Genomic DNA, 15,139 nt, shown 5'->3' with positions numbered 1-15,139 from the left:
CCTTTTGCTATATTTTCATTAGCCCTTTTTGTTGCTTAGTGATAATAAATGTAAAATGAAAAGGTGTTGTCCACTACTCAAGACAGTCACTTATTTGATTCCTCCCAGTAAAAATATAGCTTACTCTCCCCTCCGATGCGGACACCATTCCAAGCAATCCCTGTAGCAATTCAGCAGCTTCTTCACTCTCCCCTCCTTTGGACGCATCTAAAGGAGGTGAATGCAGCCACAGCTGACTTTCTCTGCATGTCTGGATTTGTCCAAAAGTGATGCATTTTCATTTTTCCTCTCTTCATACAGGTACAAACATCTCTACTACTCGCTGTTATCTGCCGCCTATCATCCTGCACCTTCCCTTTAATGTGCCTGTTGAATGTTTGCTAAATTCATTTGTTGCATTGTATTACTTACTGCTGTCCATACATTCTGGGGTCACAGGAGATATTAAGGTGTTAGAGCATATGGTTGTGGCCAGGCTCAGTGCCTCTGATCATGTTACCTCCCCTGGGGTGTTGGCCAATTGCTAATTTATCCCAAATAAGGACCCACAATCCCTCTCACCTGATCCTTTAGTCAGTCCTATAAATTTAGTAGCATCTTAAGGGGGACCCGCGTGTGGGGTCAGGCACGCGCATCCCTGCAGCAAAGCATCACACAACTAAGCATACAGACGCCGCAGTTATTTCAACGGCAGTTAGTCACGGCAGGAGTCAGGACCCCACTCTATATATCTGTTTCTTTTGGGTATGTCTTCTGAGTAAGCACTTATTACTTGGACCTAGCTCTTCTATTAACTCTTCTTACTCCATCATGTTTACATGTGCCCTTACAGGGTTTGCTCCACTAATCCTATCTCTCCTTCGCTATCACAAACCCCAGCACTCTAACCTAGTAATCATCTCCCCTTCCCTCCCCACCTGTTCTCCTCTGCTGACCTGCTCCTCAACCTCAAATCTGTCCTAAGAACACATAAAGCAAGTCGGCCACTCTCTTTCTCCCACCTGCTCTCTCTCTGCTTTTCCTCACTGCTGGAGACATATCTCCCATCCCTGGACCCCCACATCTCATACCTCCCATTACTACTCCCTCCTATCGCTCCCTATCCAACATGAACTACCGCAATCTTTCCAACATAAAACCCGTGCCCCTGACGCCCACCCCCCTCTCTCTGGAGCACTCTGTAATGCCCGCTCAATCTGCAATAAGCTTCATGTGATTCACGACCTTTTTCTCTCCCGCAATCTTGCCTTCCTTGGCCTCACAGAAACATGGCTAACACCCTCTGACACCGCCTCCCCTGCTGCGCTGTGTTACGGTGGCCTCCACTTCACCCACACTCCTCAACCCAGCAACAAACATGGTGGAGTGGGTCTTCTCCTTTCTTCAAACTGCACCTTTAACCCAATCCCGCCTCTTCCCTCCCTTAATCTCCCCTCTTTTGAAGTCCATTCTGTCCGCATCTACTCTCCCTCCAACCTCCAAGTGGCCGTCATATACCGACCTCCGGGCCCTGCCACTGCCTTTATTGACCAATTCTCCACCTGGCTTCTTCACTTTCTCTCTGCTGACATTCCCACCATCATCATGGGTGACTTCAACATCCCCATTGATACCCTTCAGTCAACTGCCTCCAAACTTCTGTCCCTTACCTCATCCTTTGGAGTTACTCAACGGTCCTCCGCAGCCACCCACAAGGACGGGCATACACTAGACCTGGTATTCACCCTTCTCTGCTCTCTATCTAACTTCACCACCTCCCCTCTCCCTCTATCCGACCACCATCTGCTCACCTTCTCATTCCTGTCCTCCTCACCGGTCATCCATGTCCAGCAACATGCGCACCCACGCAGAAACCTTGCACACCTAGACACCCACACACTCTCTGACTCCATCCTACCACTGGCATTCATATCCTCACTCCATGACACAGACACTGCTTTCTACAATGCCACTCTCGCATCAGCTATTGACACGGTTGCCCCTCTCGTCCATGGCAGAGTGCGACATATCAATAGACAACCTTGGCCCAATAACACCACTAAAAAGCTCCGGCAAGTGTCCAGGGTTGCGGAGCGGCGTTGGAAGAAAACACACTCGCAAGATGACTTCACTCTATTCAAACAAGCAACACTCGCTTTTAAATCTGCACTCACCTCTGCTAAACAGGCCTACTTCACAACCCTCATATCTTCCCTATCCTACAACCCCAAACAGTTATTCAAAACCTTTAACTCCCTCCTCCGCCCCCCACTGCCCCCTCCAACCTCCCTCATCTCTGCTGAGGACTTTGCCACACACTTTCAAAATAAGATCGACCAGACAAGGCAAGTCTTTATTGTTCAACCACCACAACCCCTTTGTATACCAGACCAATGCCCAAACCCCATAACCTCCCTATCCAACATCACTGAAGGGGGGCTTAATTGTCTCCTCTCCAAATCGCACCTCACCACCTGTGCGCTCAACCCCATCCCATCTCCTCCCCAACCTCACCACCACACTTATCCCATCCCTAACCCACCTCTTCAACCTATCACTAACTTCTGGCACCTTCCCCTCTGCGTTCAAACATGCCACAATCACGTCTATCCTTAAAAAGCCAACCCTCGATCCAACTGCTATGTCCAGCTATCGCCCAATATCACTGCTCCCAATCGCTTCCAAACTCCTGGAGCAGCACGTCCATGCTGAACTCTCCTCCCACTTCTCATATAACTTGTTGTTCGACAATCAACAATCTGGTTTCCGCCCCCATCACTCAACTGAGACTGCCCTGACCAAAATCACTAACGACCTACTTACCGCCAAAGCTACTGGACAATACTCAGGGCCGGTTTTAGGCAAAGTGGGGCCCTAGGCAAAAGTTTAAAATGGGGCCCCCAAATACTAACATATTGCACATCACACAGAAATAGTAAAAAGATCGAATGTTAAAAATAATAAAAAAACAAAAAACCTGCTATTCTCACCTTCCTTCATCCGCCAATGGCCGTGCGGCTGCCGCCAGCTTCCGATCCCAGAGATGCATTGCGAAATTACCCAGAAGACTTAGCGGTCTCGCAAGACCGCTAAGTCATCTGGGTAATTTCGCAATGCATCTCTGGGAACGGAAGTTGGCGGCAGCGCGTGCATCGGGACAGCTTCGCTGGACGCCGGAGGTGAGTATATAACTATTTTTTATTTTATTTTTTTTTAACATGGATATGGTGCCCACACTGCTATATACTACGTGGGCTATGTTCTATACTGCGTGGCTGCTATATACTATGTGGCTGCTATATACACACATTCTAGAATACCCGATGCGTTAGAATCGGGCCACCATCTAGTATATTAGGCTACGTTCACATTTGCGTTGTGCGCCGCAGCGTCGGCGCCGCAGCGCACAACGCAAACAAAAACGCGGCAAAACGCACGCTAAAATGCTGCGTTTTGCGCCGCATGCGTCCTTTTTGGCCGAAAGTTGGACGCAAAAAAAATGCAACTTGAAGCGTTTCTTGCGTCCAACGCTTGCGGCCATGCGGCGCAAAACGCAGCACAACGCATGTCCATGCGCCCCCATGCTAAATATAGGGGCGCATGACGCATGCGGCGACGCTGCGGCGCTGACCGCAAATGTGAACGTAGCCTTACATAACCACGATATGTCTATCTGCTCTACATATACTGTACAAACATACACACATAACGTACATAGATACACAAATACAGTATATGCAAACACATACATATACCATAGATACAGATACACATACATATACCGTCATACATACCGTACATACACCGTACATTCACACATACCGTACATACACACAGATACACATACATGCATATACCTTACATACATATACACATACTGTACATTCATACACATACTGTACATTCATACACATACTGTACATTCATACACATACTGTACATTCATACATACTGTACATACACACACATACTGTACATACACACAAATACACACACAGTATACCGTACATACATACACATACCGTACATAATATACCGTGCATACAGATACACACATATACCGTACATACACACAGTATATACACATAGTATAAACATACCGCACACACATATACATACTGTATGTACATGCACATAAACATACATATATACCATATATACAAATGTATTGCAAATACACATACATATACTGTACATACACAGTCATACAAATATACCATACATACACACATATACCGTACATATATACACACAGATAGAAACATACACAGATACACACACAGATGCACACATACAAGCATATACATACACACATACTAATCTGTGATATCAGCTCACAGGTGATCAGAGGAGCCCTGGATGAGGTCACATAGTTCAGCTGGAGAGGGCTGCAGAACCCGCTACTGTGGGGGATGGGGCACAGAGCAGACAGCACTGATATCAGCCCCCTGGTGCTGCTGTGCTGTCCCGTGCAGTGAGCTCCTCCCCCATCTCTTCTCTGAGGAGATGCTGCAGCCTGCTCTGATTAGAACAGTGGAGGGAGCAGAAGACCCCCTGTAAGCCCTGCTGTTCCTCCACTGCTGTGCTGTGGGGCCCCTGACTGTAGGGTGAGCACTCACCATTGGGACGCTCCATGCAGGAGGACAGATGGCAGCCAGTGAGCACTCTCAGTCTAGTGAGGAAAGCGTTCATTGGCCAGCGTCTCTCCCTGCATGACACGCCCCCTTTTTGATCTCCTGCACTTCGCGCCCCGCTCTCTCCCCAGCACTCAGTGTTCCATGATTACAGGACTGAGTGAGAGGGGCCCGATCCTGCATGATACCGGGCCTGCCTGCAGGGGCTCCCCTCCACCTCTGGGCCCTGGAGCAGTGCCATCAGCAGTATGTCCACCACTGGCTGGGGGCCCCTAGGGCAGCTGCCTAGTCTGCCTGCCCCTAACGCCGGCCCTGACAATACTCTGTACTCCTCCTTCTAGACCTGTCCTCTGCTTTCGACAGTTGACCACTGCCTCCTACTACAGATCCTCTCCTCCTTTGGCATCAAAGACCTCGCCCTATCCTGGATCACCTCGTACCTTTCCAACCGCACATTCAGCGTCTCCCACTCTACCTCCTCATCCCACCCTCTCTCTGTTGGAGTCCCCCAAGGCTCTGTTCTGGGACCCCTACTCTTCTCAATCTATACACTTGGCTTGGGACAACTCCTAAAGTCCCATGGATTCCAGTACCACCTCTATGCTGATGACACTCAGATCTACCTCTCTGGCCCAGACGTCACCGCTCTGCTGTCCAGAATCTCAGAGTACCTATCAGCCATATCCTCCTTCTCCTCTCGCTTCCTCAAACTCAATGTGGACAAATCTGAATTCATCATCTTTCCTCCATCCCACAAATCTTCCTTACCTGACCTATCTATCACAATCAATGACATCATGCTTTCCCCCGTACCCAAAGTCCGCTGCCTCGGAGTAACCTTCGACTCTGCCCTGTCCTTCAAACCGCACATCCAAGCTCTTTCCACCTCCAGCTCAAAAATATCTCCAGAATCCGTCCTTTCCTCAACCCTCAATCTACTAAAATGCTTGTGCATGCCATCATCTCCCGCCTTGACTACTGCAACATCCTTTTCTGTGGCCTCCCTGCCAACACCCTTGCACCTCTCCAGTCCATCCTTAACTCTGCTGCCCGACTAATCCATCTCGCTCCTCGCTACTCCTCTGCTTCCCCCCCCCCCTCCGCAAATCTCTTCACTGGCTCCTATTCCCTCAGCGTATCCAGTTCAAATTACTAATACTGACCTACAAAGCCATCCATAACCTGTCTCCTCCATATATCTCTGAACTAATCTCCCGATATCTTCCCTCACGTAATCTCCGGTCCTCCCAAGACCTCCTTCTCTCCTCCACACTTATTCGCTCCTCATCCAATCGCCTCCAAGACTTCTCCCGAATATCCCCCATCCTCTGGAACTCTGCCCCAACACGTCCGACTATCAACCACAGTCGGATCATTCAGACGGAACCTGAAAACTCATCTCTTCAGGAAAGCCTACAGCCTGCACTGACACCGCTGCCGCCTCATCACTATCGAAGCTACCGCCTCACCAACACCGGAGCTCCTGCAACCCCCAACCTACTGTCTCCTTCCCCATAATCCTGTAGAATGTAAGCCCGCAAGGGCAGGGTCCTCGCCCCTCTATCAGTCTGTCATTGTTTACTGTAAGTGATATCTGTAACTTGTATGTAACCCCCTTCTCATGTACAGCACCATGGAATCAATGGTGCTATATAAATTAATAATTTTAGACAGGACAACCACTTTAAAGGGAACCTGTCACCCCCATCAGGCGTTTGTAACGAAAAGAGCCACTTGTGCAGCACAAATGCTGCATTCTGACAAGGTGGCTCTTTTAGTTATGCTCCCTACACACGCTGAAATAAATGCTTATAAAATGTGCCCTCATACCATGAAATCGTCCCGAGGGCGGGTCTTTCCCCCCCTAATCAGATGCAGCACAGCAGTCACTCCGGGCCTGTGCACGCCGCCTCTTGCTTCGTTAGCGTTCCCAGCGCGTGCGCTGTGTTTTTTTCCGGGCATGCGTAGTTGCGCTGCCCTTCGAACTTACAGTGCAGGTGCCAGAGACGCTACTGAAGTAAGAGGCTGCGCCCAGGCCCAGAATGACAGCTGTGCTGCGTCTGATTAGGATGGGGAAAGACCCGCCCCCGGGACGATTTCACGGTATGAGGGGGGCACATTTTATAAGCATTTATTTCAGCGTGTGCAGGGAGCATAACTAAAAGAGCCACCTTGTCAGAATGCAGCATTTGTGCTGCATAAGGTGGCTCTTTTACAAACGCCTGGGGGGGTGGGGGTGGTGACCGGTTGGCTTCAGGCCCTCACTCATGTTAAAGGGACTGTCACCTGAATATGGAGGGAACAATTTTCAGCCAGAGGCGGGGTTTTCAGCTGTTTGATTCACCCTTTCCTTACCCAATGGCTGCAATATTGGATTGAAGTTCATTCTGCCCTCCGTAGTACATGCCTGCACAAGGCAATCTTGCCTTACACAGGCGTGTACTATGGAGTACAGAGAATGAACTTCAATCCAATATTGCAGCCAGCATGCAGCCAGCGGGTAAGGAAAGGGGGAAACAAACACCCGAAAACCCCGCCGCTATGGCTGAAAATTGTTCCCTCCAAATTCAGGTGACAGAGTCCCTTTAACTCTCCCAGATGGCCAGTCTGGCCTTGGTTAAAAGCAATGATGAAACAGGGAGCCCATCAACTGACTCTCCCTCTGCATCCAATGTCTCAGCACAGAGAGTGTGATTGTACCAACTCCTCTGTCATGCAGAGCAGTGGTTCAGAATACTCAATGCAAAGACTGGAGCAGCGCAGCACAGGGAGAGGCGGGAATAACGGTCCTTTGACAGCGATCTTGTGTAATTCTAACAGCAGCAAAACTGGCAATATCAAAACATCTCCCAGAAACCATATTCTGCTTGTACCCAAGTGTGATTAGGCTATAAACTGTATTTTTCAGACCATTAGACGCATGCAGGCTTTAGAGAAGGAAAATACAAAAGCAAATAATATTTTGGAAGAAATGTCTCCTCATCCTGGTATGTATAAGGCCCCCTTATTGGGGGGGGGGGGGGGGGGGAGGATAACCTAAATAAAAATGGGAATCGTTGGTGAATCAACTATATGGGAGGGGGAACACTTTTCAAGATGGGTGGTGACCATTTTGAAGTTGGACATTTTGGATCCAACTTTATTTTTTCCCCAAGCGGAAGAGGGTCATGTGATTCAAACTTGAGAATTCACAAGAATAAAGGTTTTAACGTACTGTATTTTCCGCTTTGTAAGACGCACTTTATTTCCCCCAAATCTGGGGGGGGGAAAGGTGGGGGCGTCTAACAAAGCGGATATACCGCTTACCATTACAGGCTGGGATGAGGGGGGTGTCGCCCACCGCCGCTGCCGGGGTTGTCCGCTGCTGCCCCGGGTGATGCTGGAGGCTCTGGCGACATTTTGTGAAAGACCAGAGCCCCCCCAAGCAGTTCGTCCATGCGTTCCAGTATGACCAACTCCGGGAAAATGGCTGCCGGAATCTCGGGAGATGAAATTTCAGCGCCGAGATCTCATCTCGAGATTCCGGCGGCCATTTTCCCGGAGTCATACAGGAACGCATGGACGAACTGCTGGGGGCTCTGGTCTTTCACAAAATGTTGCCAGAGCAGCCCAGGAGACAGCCCTGCAGCCCAGGAGACAGCCCTGCAGCCCCCCATCATCCCAGCCTGCAGCAGTGCTCCACTCCTGCCTCCAGCAACGACCCTGATCCACCGCAGCCACAACCCCAACCCCTGGTAAGCAATAAGACACATGGATTATAAGAAGCCCCCCCCAATTTATTAAAAAAGTTTTTTCCTATTTTTCTCCTCAAAATTTGGGGTGCGTCTTATAATTCGGAGCGTCTTACAAAGCGAAAAATACGGTAACTTTATTCTTTCCTGCCTCTTGTGACCCGCTGCCACTCCCCCACCTCCCAATCCACAGCAGGTACATTCGGACTATAAGATGCACCCCCCCATTCTCCTCCACGCATTTTTTGGGGGATTAAAGGGCATCTAATAGTCTGAAAAAAACAGTAATTTTCATGCTGCCACTGCAAATGTACACTGTAATGACCCATTATGTAGGAAAGGCAATATCAAACTGGCATTTAACATTAGCACTGCAGATACACAGCTGATTAAAGGAAAAGGTATTCCCCTGGCATATATCCAAATTTCAGCTATTGTAGTGGTCTCCTATGCACTTCATTGAGCCAGAGCTACTGCAAGCATAGCCACAAGTACACATCTGTGATAAAGCCTCATTAAGAGGATTTATTGGGGTGCTTGACACCGCCCACCAGTCTGGAAGAATATTATGCCACCAAATTTTTCTTAAAAGGAGAACAGCAGCATATAGAAACAAGAGACCCTGAACTCCAGAGATTGTGTCAGTTACAAAACTTTTTATTTTTAAATTAAAGAGAACCTGTCATTAGAAGTAATGCTATTATCCTGCAGGTCAATAGCACAGAGAAAATTCACTTTATTCTCAGTCACCATTCAATTTTAGTCATGAGGCGGTGGCGCCGCCGGTTCAGTCACCCGAGAATACACAGCAGCCGCTGTAACCAACCCTGGCCCTGACCCGACAGCTCACCTCAGTGCAGAGGGGAGGGTAAGTCAGGGCCACGGTTACAGCAGCTGCTGTATATTCTCAGAGCGGTGACTGAACCAGCAGTGCCCCCAAACTGAAACCAAATGCTGGTGGGAAAATAAAAATTGTTCTCCCCACTGCATTAATCTGTGTGCAGATGCCGAGCAGCATAATAACGCTATGAACCTGCAGGTTGATAGTTATTTGTTGACAGGTTCCCTTTAAATCAGTTAAACAGTTTACCACTGTTGCCAGGTAGCCCAACAATGGCCCTCAGCACTGATTGGCAGCTTTCTGCCTATGCACACAGAAAGCTGCCTACCAGTGGTGGACAGGGTTATATAAGGCTGAGCATTCAGGCAACTGGTAGATCTGCAAGATCTGCAGCAGCTCAGTTCCCAAAAATACAAGCAGCAACCAGTACACGACAGCTCTGCAAGAGTTTCTGCACCCAACATCATGCTGCTCCGAGAATTCATAGTTTACTTCCTCTAGACAGGTCTCCTAAATTGTCATCAAGACCGTTAAAAGTACAAAAAAAAAAAAAATTTTTTAGTGAAAAATAATCACAAGAATGAAAAGTTTAAGTAAAAAAAAGTAAACTTCTATGCAATTAACGTATTACATGGGTTCAAAATCATGGATAAGTGATTACAGCCATGGGTGTAAAAAAAACGGCTGAAGAAAACAGGTCAGGATATAATGTACAAATACAAAAAGACGACAAAAGGGCATGTGCAAGTATATTCTGTTTCCCATATATTGAGTATATATGCCTTTAAATATAGTGCCTTAAATATATTGGGTATATGCCTTTTAATAAAGTGAACTAGCATATAATGCATATATTTCTATTTAGACAAAGTGTCATCAGTATAGTCACTGCACTGCTCTGTATGCATGCCATTCAAAAAATAAACATGTTAGCGTAATAAGGGATAATTGCCCATCTCTGATGTATCCCACCTAGACCTCAGTCACGGGCATTTCATTCAAATGTCGCTTCCTCATAATGATGGCACATCATAAAAATCTATGCATCATATGCTAGTTCACGATATTCAAAGGCACATGTACTCACTATAGGAGAAACAATATACTTACGCATGCTCTTTGTCTGCATTTGTACATTATATCATTACCTTTTCTTTGGCTTTTTTTTTTTAAATATAAACTCTACATTGTGATCTTTATTTTTCAGTATTTTTTTTTGTACGTTTGGTACTTTTGACTCTGTTTTCTCCTCATTGACAATTTAATTTTCGAGTCGCCATTTACATGGGTATATGGTAATTTGTTACCGGCATCTTTATAGGTCTCCAAAATTGTAGCTGGGATGAAGTGCTGGCACATTTTTTTTTTTTTTAAATATAGCCTTACCCCACAGCAGTTCTGTGAAGCAATAGCATTGAGTTTATAATAAAAGTAACAGGTTCTAGAAGTCGGGTTTTCAATTGTGATCCCCACTAGACTAGCCCAGGAAGATAAACATTTCTTTACTAGAAGCCTTTTCTCCCTCATCTTGTAAACTGGGAAAAACAGAAGTATTTGGGCAAAACCAAAAATTAAGTTGACCACATAGCCTTATCCATTGTCACCACATTGGGCATGCAGAATGTCTGGTTTCACCCTTAGGGCCGCATAAAGTTATTATACTGCCTATTCACAGCAGCTGCACCAGAACAAGACATTACAATTACTTTCCCTTTAGCAGAAATTAAAAAAGTCCCACAATATATGGTCCAGTTGAGAACTCTTCTTCTAAACTGGCCAGGTTCAAAAGTTTAGACTTCTAGCCATTACTAAATTAGTGTACAGGAGCTACTGCATCTTCCCCATCCATTTCCATACTAGAACACCTCCAGTGTACCCACCACATTACTCAAATCCCACCATAAATGGGAGAAATAAATTTAGAGTTTCCAATGAAGTCCCAACCATTCTAATATATTAGGTTTGTTGGCACTGCCAGGCTTTCACCATCTCCAAGGCATAGATATAGCAGAAGGGAGTTCATTGCAACTTCTAACTTCAAGTGCCCTTTACCTTTTTTTCGCCCCAACCACATTTCGGGGAATACTTGCAGTTACCAGTGCACAATACCAAATACAGCTCACACAACATTTCGCATTAACTTTTTTAATGGTCTCAAATTTGGTGACAGATTTTGGTCAAGTTGTTTCCACTTAAAAATTACTGTTTTAAAAACACTAATAACTTAAAAACTGCCACAAACAAAATGGTCCACAGACATTCCTTTCCTTCTGAAGCTTTTACGATGCATTGTAATCATTAACCAGTCTTTTACTATTAAACTGAAATGGCCAATTAAAACAAACAGTTCTGAGACCGATCTTCCACCGCTGGTTAAGACTGTGGTGGCGCTAGATTTTTGGAATATTCATTTGGATTTCTGGGCCTTCTGAGCGGACTTTGTGACTTTGCCAGCACCAGCTGCTTTCTTTTCAACGGCCTTGATGACACCGACAGCAACGGTCTGTCTCATGTCACGCACGGCAAAACGTCCTGGAAGGGAAAATGGCCAAGTTAGGAAACACTCAATGGAGGTGGCATCAGAGGTCATGCACCAAATTATGTACTCACCAAGAGGAGGATAGTCAGAGAAGCTCTCCACACACATGGGTTTGCCTGGGACCATTTCAACAATGGCGGCATCACCGGACTTCAGGGACTTGGGGTTTTCTTCCAGTTTCTTACCAGAACGACGGTCAATCTTCTCCTTTAGCTCAGCAAACTTGCAAGCAATGTGAGCAGTGTGGCAATCCAACACAGGTGCATACCCAGCACTGATCTGGCCAGGGTGGTTCAGGATAATAACCTACGGAGAAAAAAAAACAAAAAAAAAAAAAACGCATTAGTGATAAACTCCAAGCACAGGTGAACACAGCTGTACTAGTGTAGAACTGGCTACAGATGAACACTGCTGCAATACAGGTTAACAAATCAACTGTGGGCAGCACAGTGACTCAGTGGTTAGCACTGGAGTCCTGTGTTCAAATCCCACCAAGGACAACATCTGCAAGGAGTTTGTATGGGTTTCCCCAGGTACTCTGGTTTCCTCCAACGTTACATACTGATGGGGCAGACAATCCGAATTCTCCATTGGGGACAACGATGATAATGTGTGCAAACTGTAGAGTGATGTGGATAAGCTAGTGCTATATAAAAGATCATCATTGTTACCTGTGCAGTGAATCCACCAGCCTCAAGAGGAGGGTCGTTCTTGCTGTCACCAGCAACGTTGCCACGACGGATGTCCTTCACAGAAACGTTCTTTACGTTGAAACCAACGTTGTCACCGGGCATAGCCTCGGTCAGAGCTTCATGATGCATTTCCACTGACTTAACTTCAGTTGTTACATTGACTGGGGCAAAAGTGACCACCATGCCTGGTTTCAGGACACCAGTTTCCACACGACCAACGGGTACTGTGCCAATACCTGAAAAGCAAGAGATTTTAGGTATCTAGACCACATTTAATTTCTTTTCAAGCTCATGTCAGAACGGCTGTTGTGTCCCATTGACTACCTACCACCAATCTTGTAGACATCCTGAAGGGGCAGACGAAGAGGCTTGTCAGTGGGGCGGCTTGGTGGCAGAATGCAGTCAAGAGCTTCAAGCAGGGTAGTTCCGCTGCCTTTTCCTTCTTTGCGGGTGATAACCCATCCCTTGAACCAGGGCATCTATCGGGAGGGAACATATTATAAGACTCATAGCATGACAATTTCCTCAATCACAAGTAGGGTGGCAGTCCCACAGCCACTTACGTTAGCACTTGGCTCAAGCATGTTGTCACCGTTCCATCCAGAAATGGGCACAAAGGCAACTGTATCGGGGTTGTAGCCAATCTTCTTAATGTAAGTGCTGACTTCCTTAACAATTTCTTCGTATCTCTTCTGGCTGTATGGGGGTTCAGTGGAATCCATCTTGTTGACGCCAACAATGAGTTGCTTCACACCCAGGGTATAGGCCAGGAGAGCATGCTCACGGGTTTGTCCATTCTTAGAGATACCAGCCTCAAACTCTCCCACACCAGCAGCAACGATCAGGACAGCGCAGTCAGCCTATAAAGAGGACACAATAGGCTTGTTAATAGTGACGTATAGCAATTCCTGCAGCGTGTACAGATAATCTTACCCTGGAGGAGGACAACAACTTCCAACAGGCAGTGCTGCTAAATCATACAGTTAATGTCTGCTGTAAATGCTATGCCTCACAAATATAACGTTCTTACCTGAGAAGTACCAGTGATCATGTTCTTGATGAAGTCTCTGTGTCCAGGGGCATCAATAATGGTGACATAGTACTTGCTGGTCTCAAATTTCCACAGGGAGATATCAATGGTGATACCACGCTCACGTTCAGCCTTCAGTTTGTCCAAAACCCAGGCATACTTGAAGGAGCCCTTGCCCATCTGTATGGAGAGAGACAGAAGGTCAGTGACCCTTGTACAGTTCTAAGGGGGTTCAGTTACCAGTCCTGGCACAGGCGCTGGCCTGGGCATACTATGTGCTACATTCCTAACACTTATCACAGGACCTGGGCATTGCTAGCATTACAACCGAGTATAAAAAGCAGTGGGGGCCACCATGACCAGGCGTGCTTACCTCAGCGGCTTCCTTCTCGAACTTCTCAATGGTACGCTTGTCAATACCACCGCATTTGTAGATAAGATGTCCGGTTGTGGTGGACTTGCCAGAATCTACGTGTCCAATGACGACAATGTTGATATGCGTCTTCTCCTTTCCCATTTTGAGTGTTTAGATGTTTGGCGATGGACACCTATTAATAAGACAGAAAGAAGTTGGAGAACATTGTTACCAGGGGGAGGAACCAAACAGGCACACAAGTACAGGCAGGGAATGCGAGCGGCCAGCAGTTATAGTAACCTCCTATTAATAAGAGAAGTTAGAGAACACTGACACCGGGGCAGAACCACACAGGCAGGGAATGCGAGGAGCCGGCCAACAGCGAGGCAGGAGCTATAGTAACCTCCTATTAATAAGATAGAGAACACTGACACCGGGGCAGAACCACACAGGCAGGGAATGCGAGGAGCCGGCCAACAGCGAGGCAGGAGCTATAGTAACCCCATTACCTCACGCGATTTACAGCAGCTCTGCCATAAAGCGCCACACCCGCGCGACCATGGAGGGGCACAACAAGCCCCAGCACAGTCAGAGGAGCGGCAGGTCCCGGCCGGCACCACAGGCCAGGCGCTGAGGCCACACGCGGCTCCTTTGTCTTGCGAGCCGTGACTCATCGTCCTCCATCTTGTGGAAGGGGAAACCCCGCTCAGCAGCGGCCGCCATCTTTATATTGTGGAGCGCTCCGGAACAGCCGCCCTTGTACGGATCAGACCGGTAGTGTGTAGCGTGGTCATGACTCCCATCATCCACCTACACCGCCGGCACAGACACATGGAGCCCGCGCCCCACCCAGACATCGCCGCCGAACGGAGCCCCGCCAGTCATACCGCTCCCGCCGATCATAGTTCTCACGCTCGGCCAGCCCCGCCGTCACAGCACACCCCTCACAGGCACCATGCCGGCACACGGCCATTATTCTCCAGCGCCCCGGCAGTAACACACAGTAAATACCACCTTGTAGGCTTACGGCGGCCCCATACAAGTGAGTACAGCAGCCCCGCCACATCGGATGGCTCCCCGGTAATAAGATCCCTGGCGGATTGCACCTAGGCCGCATAGCAGCGCGCAGGCCAGACCCCGCTCCACGGAGCCGCCGGCTTCTCATCGTCCACACACCACTGTACAATTCCCATCAGGGACAATAACATTGCTAGAGCCAGCTAGGCTCCATTCCCACACTGCGGCCTAGTCCCGCAGCCGCCACTCCACGCACACTTGCCTTGTAAACTCGCCGCAGACCCGGTGAGGAAGAGAGCGAACTTATCGGGCGTCACTCTT

At 47.7% G+C, this 15,139-nt stretch overlaps 1 protein-coding gene across 1 annotated transcript; it reads right to left on the bottom strand.

Moving 5' to 3' along the window:
• Nucleotides 1–11,314: 11,314 nt before the first annotated feature.
• EEF1A1 (eukaryotic translation elongation factor 1 alpha 1) lies at nucleotides 11,315–14,740 on the bottom strand. The gene is made up of 7 exons (XM_077289892.1): nucleotides 13,820–14,740; nucleotides 13,447–13,626; nucleotides 12,980–13,276; nucleotides 12,745–12,895; nucleotides 12,396–12,652; nucleotides 11,796–12,030; nucleotides 11,315–11,717 (listed from the first exon to the last, which is right to left on the bottom strand). Exons 1-7 carry the CDS (start codon nucleotides 13,961–13,963, stop codon nucleotides 11,593–11,595), a joined length of 1,389 nt encoding a protein of 462 aa, XP_077146007.1. The 5' UTR covers nucleotides 13,964–14,740; the 3' UTR covers nucleotides 11,315–11,592.
• Between the last annotated feature and the right edge of the window lie 399 nt (nucleotides 14,741–15,139).

This window comes from Ranitomeya variabilis, chromosome 2 (genome assembly GCF_051348905.1).
Source record: "Ranitomeya variabilis isolate aRanVar5 chromosome 2, aRanVar5.hap1, whole genome shotgun sequence".
Lineage (NCBI taxonomy): Eukaryota > Metazoa > Chordata > Amphibia > Anura > Dendrobatidae > Ranitomeya > Ranitomeya variabilis.
This window is presented reverse-complemented; position numbering and strand designations above follow the sequence as displayed.